Below are 12,336 nucleotides of genomic sequence, written 5' to 3'. Positions count from 1 at the left end.
AGCATGTTTATATATATATATATATATATATATATATATATATATATATATATATATATATATATATAGTAATTGAAATTTTTAAGATGGTTAGTCATTTGTATCACAGACATGCATTTGAATTAAAAAAAAATGTTCAAAGATTTTCATGCACTGTAGTATTCATTCATAATGACAACCAATAACTTTTCCTTCATATAGTAGTAAAATACATTGAAGTAGATTACAAGTTTAGTAAAAAGATGGATGTCTTGAACATCTTCAGACTCAAATTCTAACTAGATTATGTAAAAAAGACTTGTACTGTGAAAAAGGAGTCCAGACAATGCTGATGACATTTCAAAGAACAATTGTCTTATTTTCTCTTTTCCACACCCCTCCTTAACCAGAAACTGTTTCTTTTGGAGTATTGTTTTGTACTTTTGTCAGTGTAAAAAGACTAGAAAAACTACTTTCAGCTTTCCAGAGCTTCCACAGCACACTTACAGCACCCAAAGTAATCTATGTCAGTTTCTGATACACAGGCTATCGGATGCCTTGCACCCTCGCCCCATCAGATTTATGGACTTATCTGCTGGCAGGCTCAGGAACTGGACGGGCCTTTGTGTTTCACTCATTTACCGTAAAACCAGAAGAACCTGTAGGAGGAGTGACACACCCTCTTAGACCACAGCAGTCATTCCTCCTTAAGATAAGCAAAACCTTACTGGGGCCAAAGCCAGGCTTACTGTTTACATAACTGGGTAAGAGTAGATCTTGCCTAGCTACATGTTCATAATATGAAGTATATGTATTGCATATGAATTCTTGACTATGGTAAGTAGTTATGCATAATGTACAAAGCATTACCCGTCATTCTATATTTGATTAGAAAAGCAAGGTTTACAATATCATCACAAGTATGTTTTGTAAATAATTTTCTAGTCATTGTCATTACATTTGTGCACCTAAGTCATAAAAAATCAGTCAACTTGTAGGTTTGTTCTGCTAACCAAACAGCCATGGCACCTTTCAGAGCTCAAAAATAGTTCTCTGAATTTCTTGTTGGCCCTCACCCCTACTGAGCATCAGAAAGAGAACAGTACGCTAGTAAACTCTGGACCAAGCACTTCACAGCTCCAGCTCTCCCAAAGCATGCTGGGATGTTTGCGTTGCAGCTGTGTCCCTCTGTCTTTCTTCCTCCTGTCTTCAAGGCACCAGCTGCACAAAGATATCCGGGAGGGCAACCTCAGCTGACACTAGACTTTAGAACAAACAATGGACTTCTATCTGACGCTCACCTTAGCAGACAGTTCTCCCCTAGGCAAGTGCTGTTAAACACAGATGTGCGTAAATGTTCTTCAGTTGCCAATATCAGTACATAGTTCATAATAAATTATTCCTGATACTTGTCTGCTGCCTGTTTTTTAAGTATTTCCAGTGAATGCCACCTTCAAATCAAATTACCATCTAATCTTTCATGTCAGAGAAACAGGCACTACCAAGGCTTTATTTAGTCACCCTTAAACTATGATGTGCCAAACTAAGCCATTTTAAAAGGCTGCTTTGAAGTTCTTTTGCATGCGTCATTTGGCATTTTGACAAATTTCAACCAAGAAACTTGAAGGTGCAGAATGTGGCAACAGTGATGCACCCATCTGAACCTGAAGGTAATTGTCGATGAGGTCATGCTTAACCTTTCATGGCCAACAGAGGGGAAGAGAGCTCCAGGGTTTATCACACACAGGATCAAAGGCAGTCTCAAAGTGAAATATCTTGAACAATTTCTACCATAGTTTGAAATTGTTGGCTGTATTCTAATTAAAGTTTAGCTTGATTGCAGTTTGATAAACTAACAATGAGCCAGCCACACACACACACACACACACACACACACACACACACACAGACTAGTTAAAGTGACTAAAGTAATTTACAACACTGCACTCAGAGTAGTATTGAAGGGTTGGTGGCTAAGCCTTTACCATGCAAAACATTTGCTGAATAATTTTAGGTCAGCTTATTGTGAAGTGGTACCTGAGACAGATCTGTTAACAGGAGTAGTTAAATTGGTACAATTAATTCAGTCTACAGGTCTTGAAAATTCATAGATTTGGTATTTGTTGCACATGAATATTTTATATTTTCCATTAAACACAGAAATAAGTGCAAATGTGACATTCCTTTTTTGGAATTATACAAGCTCTTCCTTGATCTGATGTCTATTACAGCATGCTATGACACTGGTGTAAAAAATGTGATGACTGAATAAACTGTATACATAACCCTTAATCAAGTAATTTGCCATTTTTCTGGTACATGTCTCATCCATTTTATTGGTACCACTCTTTGTGAGGTGTCCTTAAGACGCTTGCCCATGCATGGTCCAGTGACGTTACTTCCAACATCAATGTACACATCCCCACTCACTTGGGGACACCCTTCACTAAAAATGTACAGATGTGAGCATGGAGAGATTTCTATAACAGCTGCTGCTGGGAGAGTGGAAGGGCCTTGTCTGCACTCCCCCGCACATGGCGTCACTCCCATCCACGAGCCCACATCGCATAATGCATTCATCGGCATGAAGAACACACGTTTCACTTTGCCCGTTCTGCTATATTGTGACTGGCTGACCTCCCTGAGCAGCTCCAGCCTTTGAGAGAGCAGGATCTCTCAAATGTGCACTGACATTAAAATGTCTGTCTTTCCACAACAGGAGATTGCAGTGAGCACCATGAGCATAAGAACTGGGTACAGGGCACACAATGCAGCATATGAGAAGCAGAGCGGGGTTAAGAGGAGCTCACATGTGGCGCAGATTAGAAATAGAAGCACGTGAGAATGTGGACTCGCTGACACAGCAGTTCATTAGAGGACCCATATGAATAACCACAGATGACTCTGCTCTAACTCAGCAAATGCACTTAGTAGCACTCTATTGTACTGCAGTTATCGACCAAAACAAGAGTATGAGTCAGAACACTGTGTGTGTGTGTGGGGGGGGGGGGTACCCTATTAATCACCCTCATGATGCTGTCACAATTACCCTTTTAGGTAGTCAGCTCTTAGCGAGAGTCCACTGTGAATTCAGCTGTTCTTTTGAAATGTTTATTTAAAGAGCACTTGGTGGAGTTTTAGTCTAAATATTCCTTCATTCACACATACATAATTTCTCTTTAGAATTTATGTAAAACATACTGATTCTTATGTTTTTTGAATATTAAAAAGTTTAGACAATCAAATGCATTGAAATACAGTACTCAACCACTCGTGTACAAAAACAGCTTACATTGGTTGTGTTCATTATGGAAGAAGGCCTTCAACATTCAGCATCATAAATATGATGAAACATTCATCTATATTAATCTGTATCTGGATAAGAGATGTATACCTACAAGTCAGTATTGCATTGCTACAGCACAGCAGTTCTGACTAGTCGTTTTCCAAGGTTTTCCTTTTGAGCCAAAACAGAGGAAGCACATTTATCATAGATTAGTATATTAACATCACATTACTAGCTAGCACATTACACAATAATAAATCCCACACAAATCCTCACAGTACTGTCTAACTGCTCTAAACTGCCCAGAAATATTGCAGTTTATAACATTTCAAGATGATAATTTTGTAAACCTCTTAGTGTAAGCTGCATTCTTTCACCCATCATTTGAAAGCCCTACACACTTAAAGCAGGGAGACTCCATGCTAGGGATCAGGACACATGAATGCCAAAAAAAACCCCGTCAGTCCATTGCTGTTACCCCTGCCCCTGTCACTCCTTGAGCTTGCTCTCCAGAAAATCCTGAATCTTGCATATGTTCTCCTCCTGCTGGCCTAGAGCTTCCAGCAGAATACCCATGGGTGTCTTCTTTAGTCCTGCGCCCTCCATCCTGTTCTCCAGTTTGTTCTTCATGTTGCGCAGACGCAGAGAGGCATGAGCAAAGATCACTGGAATGAAAAAGAAAAAGGATAGGACTGCATTGCTCTACATGTGCGTTTTTGCACCTTCATCTTTACCGACAGATGCTGGATGACTGAAATGGGCTTTTGTGAAGATATGGGAAAACAGGTATTCCTTCCATGCCTTTCCACCCATGGATAAAAGCTAGATAATTACACCTGTTACATATGATTGCTGCTCATTTACAACAATAAACAATGGGTGGTTGAGGGTGTGCAGCACCCTGAGGATGGTAATGTCAAACAGAAGGTGATAATATACTGAACTCACACAGCAGAGGGAGCTTGATCCCCAACAAGAAGATCATGACCCCGCCAAAGAGCGACATGATGAGGTAGCTTGCGACCATCACGAGAAAGACAAACAGCGTAGGATTGTCCTTTTTAAAGCTCTTGATCACTGCTTTGTTTTCTCCAGCCCACACAGAGCCAAGAAATAATGACGCCACCACAGCTGCACCGGTGAACATGCTGATGGGGTTCATAAACCTGGGCTCAGAGACACATAGAGGCAGATCACAGAGGGAAAAGTCAGAGTAGATATGGACGTGGTGACACCTAGGGGTGGTAGGCTGAAAATACATTGGTCTTAAAAACAAGAGAAAACAAAATCCTGAAATGAATGCAAACTACAGTAGATGCAGTTGGGATTTCTCAGTCTTTCGTTGTATGAATTAGCCCAGTCACTGATATCAACGTGTCAGTGAGTCACATGGTATTCCATTGAGGAATATGAAAACATCAACGGTAAAAGAAATACGTTTCTTCACACCAGTTTGACAAATCCATGCTTTTCATTACTAAACAGAGCGCTGAAGATAACATTTGTTTGCTGTTAGTGCTGGCTTGAAATGTCAGGATGTCAGGCGCTGGATATCATTCAAAGTGTCCCAAAGGATCAGACCCTATATCGGCCAGCAACTCGTGGGCCAAGCAGCCCATAGCAACGGTGTGTCATCAGGGTTAATCTCCCATCACTGTGGTTGGCTATATTTAGATCCAAATTTTGCGTAACGTTTCCAAGATGGAAAGAAATGTTAAAGCAATGCAATACCCAGCATTTTAGGGCGAGGATTGATAAAGCAGAACTCAGACCACTTTTATGAACACCTACTCTCATACGTACAATCTGAGTCAAAGTTCATGTTTTGAAGGAAAGTACACGACTCGTGATTCTGCAAAGCGAAGCTAGCTAGGCTTAGTTACCCAGGAGTAAAAACAACAGAAGTGGGCGTTACTTTCTACCACTGGAGCAATATGAAGCGTCCTTTGAACTTTTAACTACATGACGGAAGAGAGAAATAAATACCTAGCTTATCTAGGATATGTTAACTTTACACTGCATTTTAAAATCTCGAAACAGGAAAATAACAGCTTTGCTATCTGTCTAGCTATCAAAATTAACTTAACTTATTTTGCCTGTGGAGTCAATCAGAAATTAATTCTGATATTAGCAAAGCTAACCCTATCTAACCTTTATAAGATAGCTATGGAACAAAATTAGCTATATCTAAATTATAACAGCTAAGAAATTCACCGCTCCCCTAAACCCCAAACTAAACCTTTTTTCTATTTATCTAGCTATTATCAAAACTGCCAGATATGACTGCAACCTAGAGCGTGTTAGCTAGCTAAATTAATCTAGCTATCAGTTACTCACCCCACAATCAAAAATACCATTACTGCCAACGCCAAATAATTAGTTTGGTAATACAGTAGATTGCTGACCACCCTGTTGTTCCATTTCGGTAAATCGTGTATATCTGGTTTAGCAAAGCGTTCCGAGCCAGGGAAGAAATCATCCCACGGTCTTAATGCAGCTATCTCTACTTTAGCCATTGGGAAACTTAAATTGCTTGTCAGATGTTCAACGATGGAGTATTTCTGTTCTGTGACAGAAGTTTCGCCATAGACTTCCGGGCAGAGGCGAGGTCACTAGTAGCAAGTGTGAAGCAAAGAGAGAAGTTCTCTGAAAATATGTATTGTCTATTAAATTCTAATCTAAATTTGATTTGCAAATAATGTAAAATAACCTAATGAAACATGAAACAACAAATTCCTAACAGTAATCATAAAGGACGTTACAGGTTGTGGTATCACCCCTTAAAAAGATAAATAAGAAGAGAAAAACAACTGCATGTTTGTTTGTTTGTTTGGGTTTTTTTGTATTCCACCTTTTAATTTGAACGTTGAAAGATAAAAAGTCATTAACGAAAACATAGAAAACTATATTCGTAGAAAATAGTTTAGAAGAAAAATCTAGCGTTGGATAGTAGATATATGGGCATGGATGACAGAAACGTAATGTAAAGAATATAGAGGAAATAGAATGGAGAATTTATAGGGATTAAAGAAAGGATCGGGGGCGGAGTCAAAGTCCTTTATAAAATTATATAATTATTATTATATTATGAAGTTAGATTTCCTCTTCACAATTTAAACCTTCATATATATATATATATATATATATATATATATATATATATATATATATATATATATATATATATATATATATAAGTATTTTTTCATTTTATTCTGTAAACTGGCTAACCCTATCGTTAGCTAAGTTATTGTGGCCCGTCTTGAACTTGACAGGACTTTTCTTTTTTTTTTTTTATATCCGCCAGTTCAGTCCACGTCATGGATTTAGCCTCGCTTTCACTTGTGTGTCGACAGCATGTCGATTATTTCAAGACGTAAAGTACGTCCTTGCTCTTTTTTAGCGGGTGCATGCAAATTGTTGAACATTCTCCCCCGAATCTCGTTTTGTGTTTGTATTAAAGGGTCCTGTTCTCGTCTTATTCACTGTAAACAGCCAGTGTTTTCTAGCTAGCTGGATGCTGTAACTTGAAAGTAGCCGATAATAGGTACCGTTGCATTTTAGCTACATTACCTAGCTAGGTTAGAGTTAGCTACTTTGGATTTGATGCTAAAGAGAAGGTTAGACTGTTACACAGTCTGTGTGTAACAGTCGAAGAAGATCAAAGTGTCTGAAGAAAATGGTCCAGTATTGACATTATGGAACGACAGTGATAAAAGCCAACTATCGCAGCTAGGTAGTTAAATTAGTTAGCTAACCTAGCTAGGATAGGATAGCTAATGCTAGCTAGCTAGTCTCATTCGCGAATGCTTTGGCAGAAACATCACAGCTTGTTTTTTGTCCTGTGCCAGATGTGGGGAAGAATATTTTTGAGCTCCAAAGTGTTAAACAGATTTTTTTTTACGTGGGGTCAGAGGTATTTATTCACCATGCAGCTGAAAACCAAGGAGTTTGAGTCATTATTCACCGATGGATTGAATAGTCTAGCAGGTGAGAATACCGTACAGATAAATTAATTCCATTAGAAAGTAATACAATCAGAATTCTACCACCAGCTGACAGGCAGATGGTCGTGACTCATTTTCATACAGATGAATAAGTAGAAAACACCAAATTTGTAGGAATAATTGCAAAACCTGTAGTATGGTTTCACTTGTGTTAAAACTTTTAACTAACTATTTCTGCATTTAGATGTTTTTAAGAAGCATCAGTTTGAGCTTAGGATCGCTGGAGGGGCGGTGCGGGACCTGTTGTCTGGAAAACGACCCGAAGACGTGGATTTCGCTACAACGGCAACACCTGAGGAAATGAAACACATGTTCAGTGCCGCAGGGATAAGGATGATCAACAACAAGGGAGAGAAACATGGGACAATCACTGCTAGGGTAAGAGGTGTGCCATGCCCCAAGACTCATGTCAATAACTTTTTCAACTTTCCCTCGTTTACATACTTTCCTGACTTAGAAGTGAATATGACCTGCAACACAATGGCCATTTGCAGAATACGGGAGGAGGGCATAACCTGAAGCAGGTGTTTCAATAGGGAAACATTTTATCATTGCAGGATTAATGTGCTCAGTCATGTCCTTGGATATTTGCCTCTTAATTTACATCAAACTGTGTACAGTCATCTACCCTACAAAAAAATAATAGCATTAAAATAAGCTAAACATAAACATTTGCTAGCAAAATACAGTAGTGAAAATACTGTTGTAAATAGCCTTTGACTCATAAAACTCAATTTCAGCATAGCAAATACATTTTTAGGTTTTTTAAATATTGTCTTTTGTCACTTGCATTTACACTTATAAGTAGCTTTGTACACCTTTTTCACATCATCAGGGCCAATTTTCTTCAAGCCTTACAGTTATGTTTTGTCAGTTCATCACACCTCCTAGTTGTATTCCAACAAATTTCACTTGAATTGAAAAAAGTAATGGAACAGGCCTTAAGGTTACATTCCCCAAATGTAAGGTCGTAAGGGGAGCTGACAAGCAGGTTAATAGCACTAATGAAATGGGGGGGGGGGGGTGTAAGAAACGTATTTGTATTTTCTTTGAGACATATTACTGTGACAGTGATGTTATGTCGCATGAGTTCTCATGCTTTATGCATTGTGCAGCTGCATACTGAGAACTTTGAGGTGACCACTCTGCGTGTGGACGTACTGACAGATGGACGACACGCAGAAGTGGAGTTCACCACAGACTGGCAAAAAGATGCAGAACGCAGAGACCTCACCATCAATTCTATGTTTCTTGGTAATGCAGTTTTTCATGTTATATTGGATTGTAGATTGTCAGAATTGCAATCTACCAGCAAAATGAAATGAGAAAGTTTGTCCTTGACAGTGTCTTGTTGCTGCCCTTTTAGGTTTGGATGGGACCCTGTATGATTACTTCAAAGGTTATGAGGATCTCCAGAACAGAAAAGTTCGGTTTGTTGGAAATGCTGCACTCAGGATACAGGAAGACTATCTGCGAATTCTAAGATATTTCAGGTGTGTTTGAGCTACCTTATCGGGCATGAATGAATTGCTGGAAGTTAACTTGCACAAATGAATCGCACAATTAAGTTTGACACTTTTAATGTACATCACCACTGCATTTTTTCATGTTTAATATGTTTGTTCAGCTGTTTTGTTAGCAGCTTTTATGCAGCACTCTAGTTGTAAATAGAGCTATATGATGTAAATATCTGAATACATTACAACAGTGAGACAAACGATGTAGCGGAACAAAAAAGCCAAAAAATGTTCATATAGGTTATATTTAATTTTTTTCCATGATATAGCACTGCAGAATATTGACATATTTTGTAAGGACTAAAATGTTGATCAGGAGCAAATGTTGTTGGTCACCATGCTCAAAGCACACAGTAGAAGTGGCTTACACACATATTGCAGATATTTGTGATGTAATTTGCAAAGAGAGACAGAAAATCTGGTGAAGTCTCAGTTGTGTGTACACATAAGAGACAGACTCTTTCATTGCCCTCTCAATATTGCTTTACTAAACAGTCAGCCTGAGTGACTCCCTAATCTTCTTGCAGATTCTATGGACGTATTGCATCCGAGCCTGGCCAGCACGATACGGACACGCTGGAGGCGATCCGGGAGAACGCCCGTGGTTTAGCGGGAATCTCGGGAGAGAGGATCTGGGTGGAGCTGAAGAAGATGCTGGTGGGGAATCATGCTGCTCACCTCCTGGAGCTCATTTATGAGCTCGACCTGGCTCAGTACATAGGTCAGATACTCACAGACAGCAGGCCTTACCTATGTGTTACACAGGGTGATAGCATCTCTGCTAGTGATTTATCATGCTGTTTGTCTCTCCATGCTTCTTGTAATCATTTACAAATTACCTTAGCTGCAGCTCTGTTCCTAATTCCGAACTATCCCTACAACATTTTGAAAAAGCTCCCATCTTGCATTTTCTGTTCTGCTACAGGTCTCCCAGCAGGGGGCAGTGTTGAGGAAATGAAACGGGTCTGCCAGAGGGTGCAAGGTAGCTCTCCAAAGCCCATGACTGTGCTCTCGGCTCTGTTCCGCAACCTAGACGATGTTGAGAGGCTTGACTTGCGACTGAAGATCTCCCGAGAGGAGAAGAATCTTGGCTTTTTTCTGGTCAAGCACAGACGAGACCTCATTAAGAGCCGAGATGAGCATGAAGTCCTTAAACCATACACAGACTTCATCACCGATGTAAGTACACTCACTGTGGGCTACTCAGTTTTTTAGTGATAGACATTACAGTGAGAATGTACAGTGTCTTTTAGATTATCTAAAAGTGCAATTTATCTGTTTATGGATATTGTTTCCAAATAAATTGGGAATTTATTGCTTAGTAAAATTTTACTGTATAAATCTAAACAAAAGAACGGGTTTTAATGTAAAGTACAAAATTTGTTAAACTTGAAGAGTGGTGAAAAGTGGTGGAATTTTCAACAAAAAACACCTGTGAACGGGGGAAAAAATAAATAAATAAATAAATATATATATATGGATATGGATATATATATATATATATATATATATATATATATATGGATATATATATATATGGATATATATATATATATATATATATATATATATATATATATATATGGATATATATATATATGGATATATATATATATATATATATATGGATATATATATATATATGGATATATATATATATGGATATATATATATATATATATATATATATATATATATATATATATATATATATATATATATGGATATATATATATATGGATATATATATATATATATATATATATATATATATATATATATATATATGGATATATATATATATATATATATATATATATATATATATATATATATATATATATATATCCATATATATATATATATATATATATATATATATATATATATATATATATATATGGATATATATATATATCCATATATATATCCATATATCCATATATATCTATATATATATATCTATATATATATATATATCCATATCCATATCCATATATATATATATGGATATATGGATCTTATGAGGCCGCAACTTGATGGTTGGTTTTGCATCCATAGTGCCGAGAGCCGGACGCACAGAGTAAAGTGCTCGAGCTGCTGAAGTACCAGGGCGAGGCGACACTCCGGGTGCAACTGAGCCACTGGTCCATTCCCCGATTCCCTGTCAGTGGGCATGATCTGCGCAGGCTGGGAATCACATCTGGCAAGGAGATTGGCATGACCTTGCAGGATCTCCGCGATGCCTGGAAGAAGAGCAGCTACCAGCTGAACAAGGAGGAACTCCTAAGCACCATCCACAGACCCTGATTTAAGACCTAAGGCTCCAGGGACTCCAAAGTTGGGGCTGGCCATCTCAGTGCAGTGATGCCATATTCATTTAAAGGAGTGCAGCAGGTGTGTTCTGCTCCTACCTTCATGTTATGTATGGCTAATATGGAGATGAGAAAGGCGGCGAAAGGCTTAAGTGTTGCGGCATGTAGAGATTTTGGCAAGCTCCTAACTATCCCAACTACATGAGAGAGCTAGGAACATTTGTATTAAGATGGAGACTGTGAGCACTAACTGTGTCTGCTCACTGCATCTAAGAAGAACTGGGCTCCAGCTTGGCCAAAAATAGAAATCTGAAGAAATAAACAAGAGTGAGCCCATATTCAGTGCATGAGTCATGGCTTTGATGGACAGTACCTCCAAACCCCTTTCTGCTCAAACCATAATGATCATGACCAAGGTTTAATTTTCTTCCTGCACTATTATGAGTGAATTAATTTGGGATTTGTTATTCATTCATGATGTAATTTTGGAGAGCTTTTTCACAGTAGCTGATATAATAGCTAATATAATTTGCCTTGCGTTCTTAAGTAATCATGACCATTTTCCTCACCCGGAATGTAGAGGTTGCAGATATATCAATTGGAGAATTGGAGTGATTATTGTTTGGAAAGGAAAATTAGTTGCTGCTTCTATAATGTGGGATTTCTTTATGATGCAAGGTGGAGAAAATACAAGCTTCTGGGTGGTTGTGTAACAATCATATCCTACTCTGAAATAAACTAGAATTAGGGTTAAAAATATAAATCCTTCAATCATATTCTGACAGTGAATTAAGATTTATTTTATTTTTTTTTTTGTTAAAAGTGTGTGTTGCATTATATTTTTTGGATGGAGGCATTTACTTGTGTTTAATAGTTTTGGTATGCATCAGTGCTAGTCAGTGTATTGGAGAGGAGATGAGAGATGACCCTAACATAATAAAAGTGAATAATAAAAGTATAAAATACTGCAAATACTTTGCATTATCACATGAGGCTGTGGACCCACTGCAGTTATGCTGTGATCTATGTTTTCGATGTGTTGTCAAGCTTTTAATGCAGTAATTTGTTCTCATTTAAGGGGACACGTACTGTAGTTGGCCACTGACTTATTTTCTGCCCATTTATGCATGCTTGTAAGATTTAAGTTAGAAGGTTGATGTGGCCAATCCAAAACCTCTGCGTTTTCTCTCGACTACCTCGTTGGTTTGCCTTGGCACTGTCTAGCATGCTTT

At 38.0% G+C, this 12,336-nt stretch overlaps 2 protein-coding genes across 2 annotated transcripts; one reads left to right on the top strand and one right to left on the bottom strand.

The window, feature by feature from the left end:
• Positions 1-3,249: 3,249 nt before the first annotated feature.
• On the bottom strand, positions 3,250-5,849 carry arl6ip5a (ADP-ribosylation factor-like 6 interacting protein 5a). The gene is made up of 3 exons (XM_026999685.1): positions 5,603-5,849; positions 4,214-4,431; positions 3,250-3,930 (listed from the first exon to the last, which is right to left on the bottom strand). The coding sequence occupies exons 1-3, from the start codon at positions 5,779-5,781 to the stop codon at positions 3,755-3,757; spliced, it is 573 nt and encodes a 190-aa protein (XP_026855486.1). The 5' UTR covers positions 5,782-5,849; the 3' UTR covers positions 3,250-3,754.
• A 728-nt stretch (positions 5,850-6,577) lies between these two features.
• trnt1 (tRNA nucleotidyl transferase, CCA-adding, 1) lies at positions 6,578-12,076 on the top strand. Its single transcript, XM_026999681.2, has 7 exons — positions 6,578-7,255; positions 7,457-7,650; positions 8,388-8,526; positions 8,639-8,765; positions 9,317-9,510; positions 9,715-9,968; positions 10,851-12,076. The coding sequence occupies exons 1-7, from the start codon at positions 7,072-7,074 to the stop codon at positions 11,097-11,099; spliced, it is 1,341 nt and encodes a 446-aa protein (XP_026855482.2). The 5' UTR covers positions 6,578-7,071; the 3' UTR covers positions 11,100-12,076.
• Positions 12,077-12,336: the final 260 nt, after the last annotated feature.

The sequence above is a fragment of the Electrophorus electricus genome, chromosome 3 (genome assembly GCF_013358815.1).
Source record: "Electrophorus electricus isolate fEleEle1 chromosome 3, fEleEle1.pri, whole genome shotgun sequence".
NCBI classification, from domain to species: Eukaryota; Metazoa; Chordata; class Actinopteri; order Gymnotiformes; family Gymnotidae; genus Electrophorus; species Electrophorus electricus.
Note: the sequence above shows the minus strand (reverse complement) of the source record. Positions and strands in the feature narration are given on the sequence as shown.

Coding starts and splice junctions, on each gene's coding strand:
- trnt1 (XM_026999681.2), top strand. CDS start 7,072: ATGCTTTGGCAGAAACATCACAGCTTGTTTTTTGTCCTGTGCCAGATG. Junction 9,511..9,714: donor CGACCTGGCTCAGTACATAG/GTCAGATACTCA, acceptor GTTCTGCTACAG/GTCTCCCAGCAGGGGGCAGT. Junction 9,969..10,850: donor ACACAGACTTCATCACCGAT/GTAAGTACACTC, acceptor TTGCATCCATAG/TGCCGAGAGCCGGACGCACA.
- arl6ip5a (XM_026999685.1), bottom strand. CDS start 5,781: ATGGCTAAAGTAGAGATAGCTGCATTAAGACCGTGGGATGATTTCTTC. Junction 4,432..5,602: donor ATGGTATTTTTGATTGTGGG/GTGAGTAACTGA, acceptor CTCTGAGCCCAG/GTTTATGAACCCCATCAGCA. Junction 3,931..4,213: donor GATCAAGCTCCCTCTGCTGT/GTGAGTTCAGTA, acceptor TTTTCATTCCAG/TGATCTTTGCTCATGCCTCT.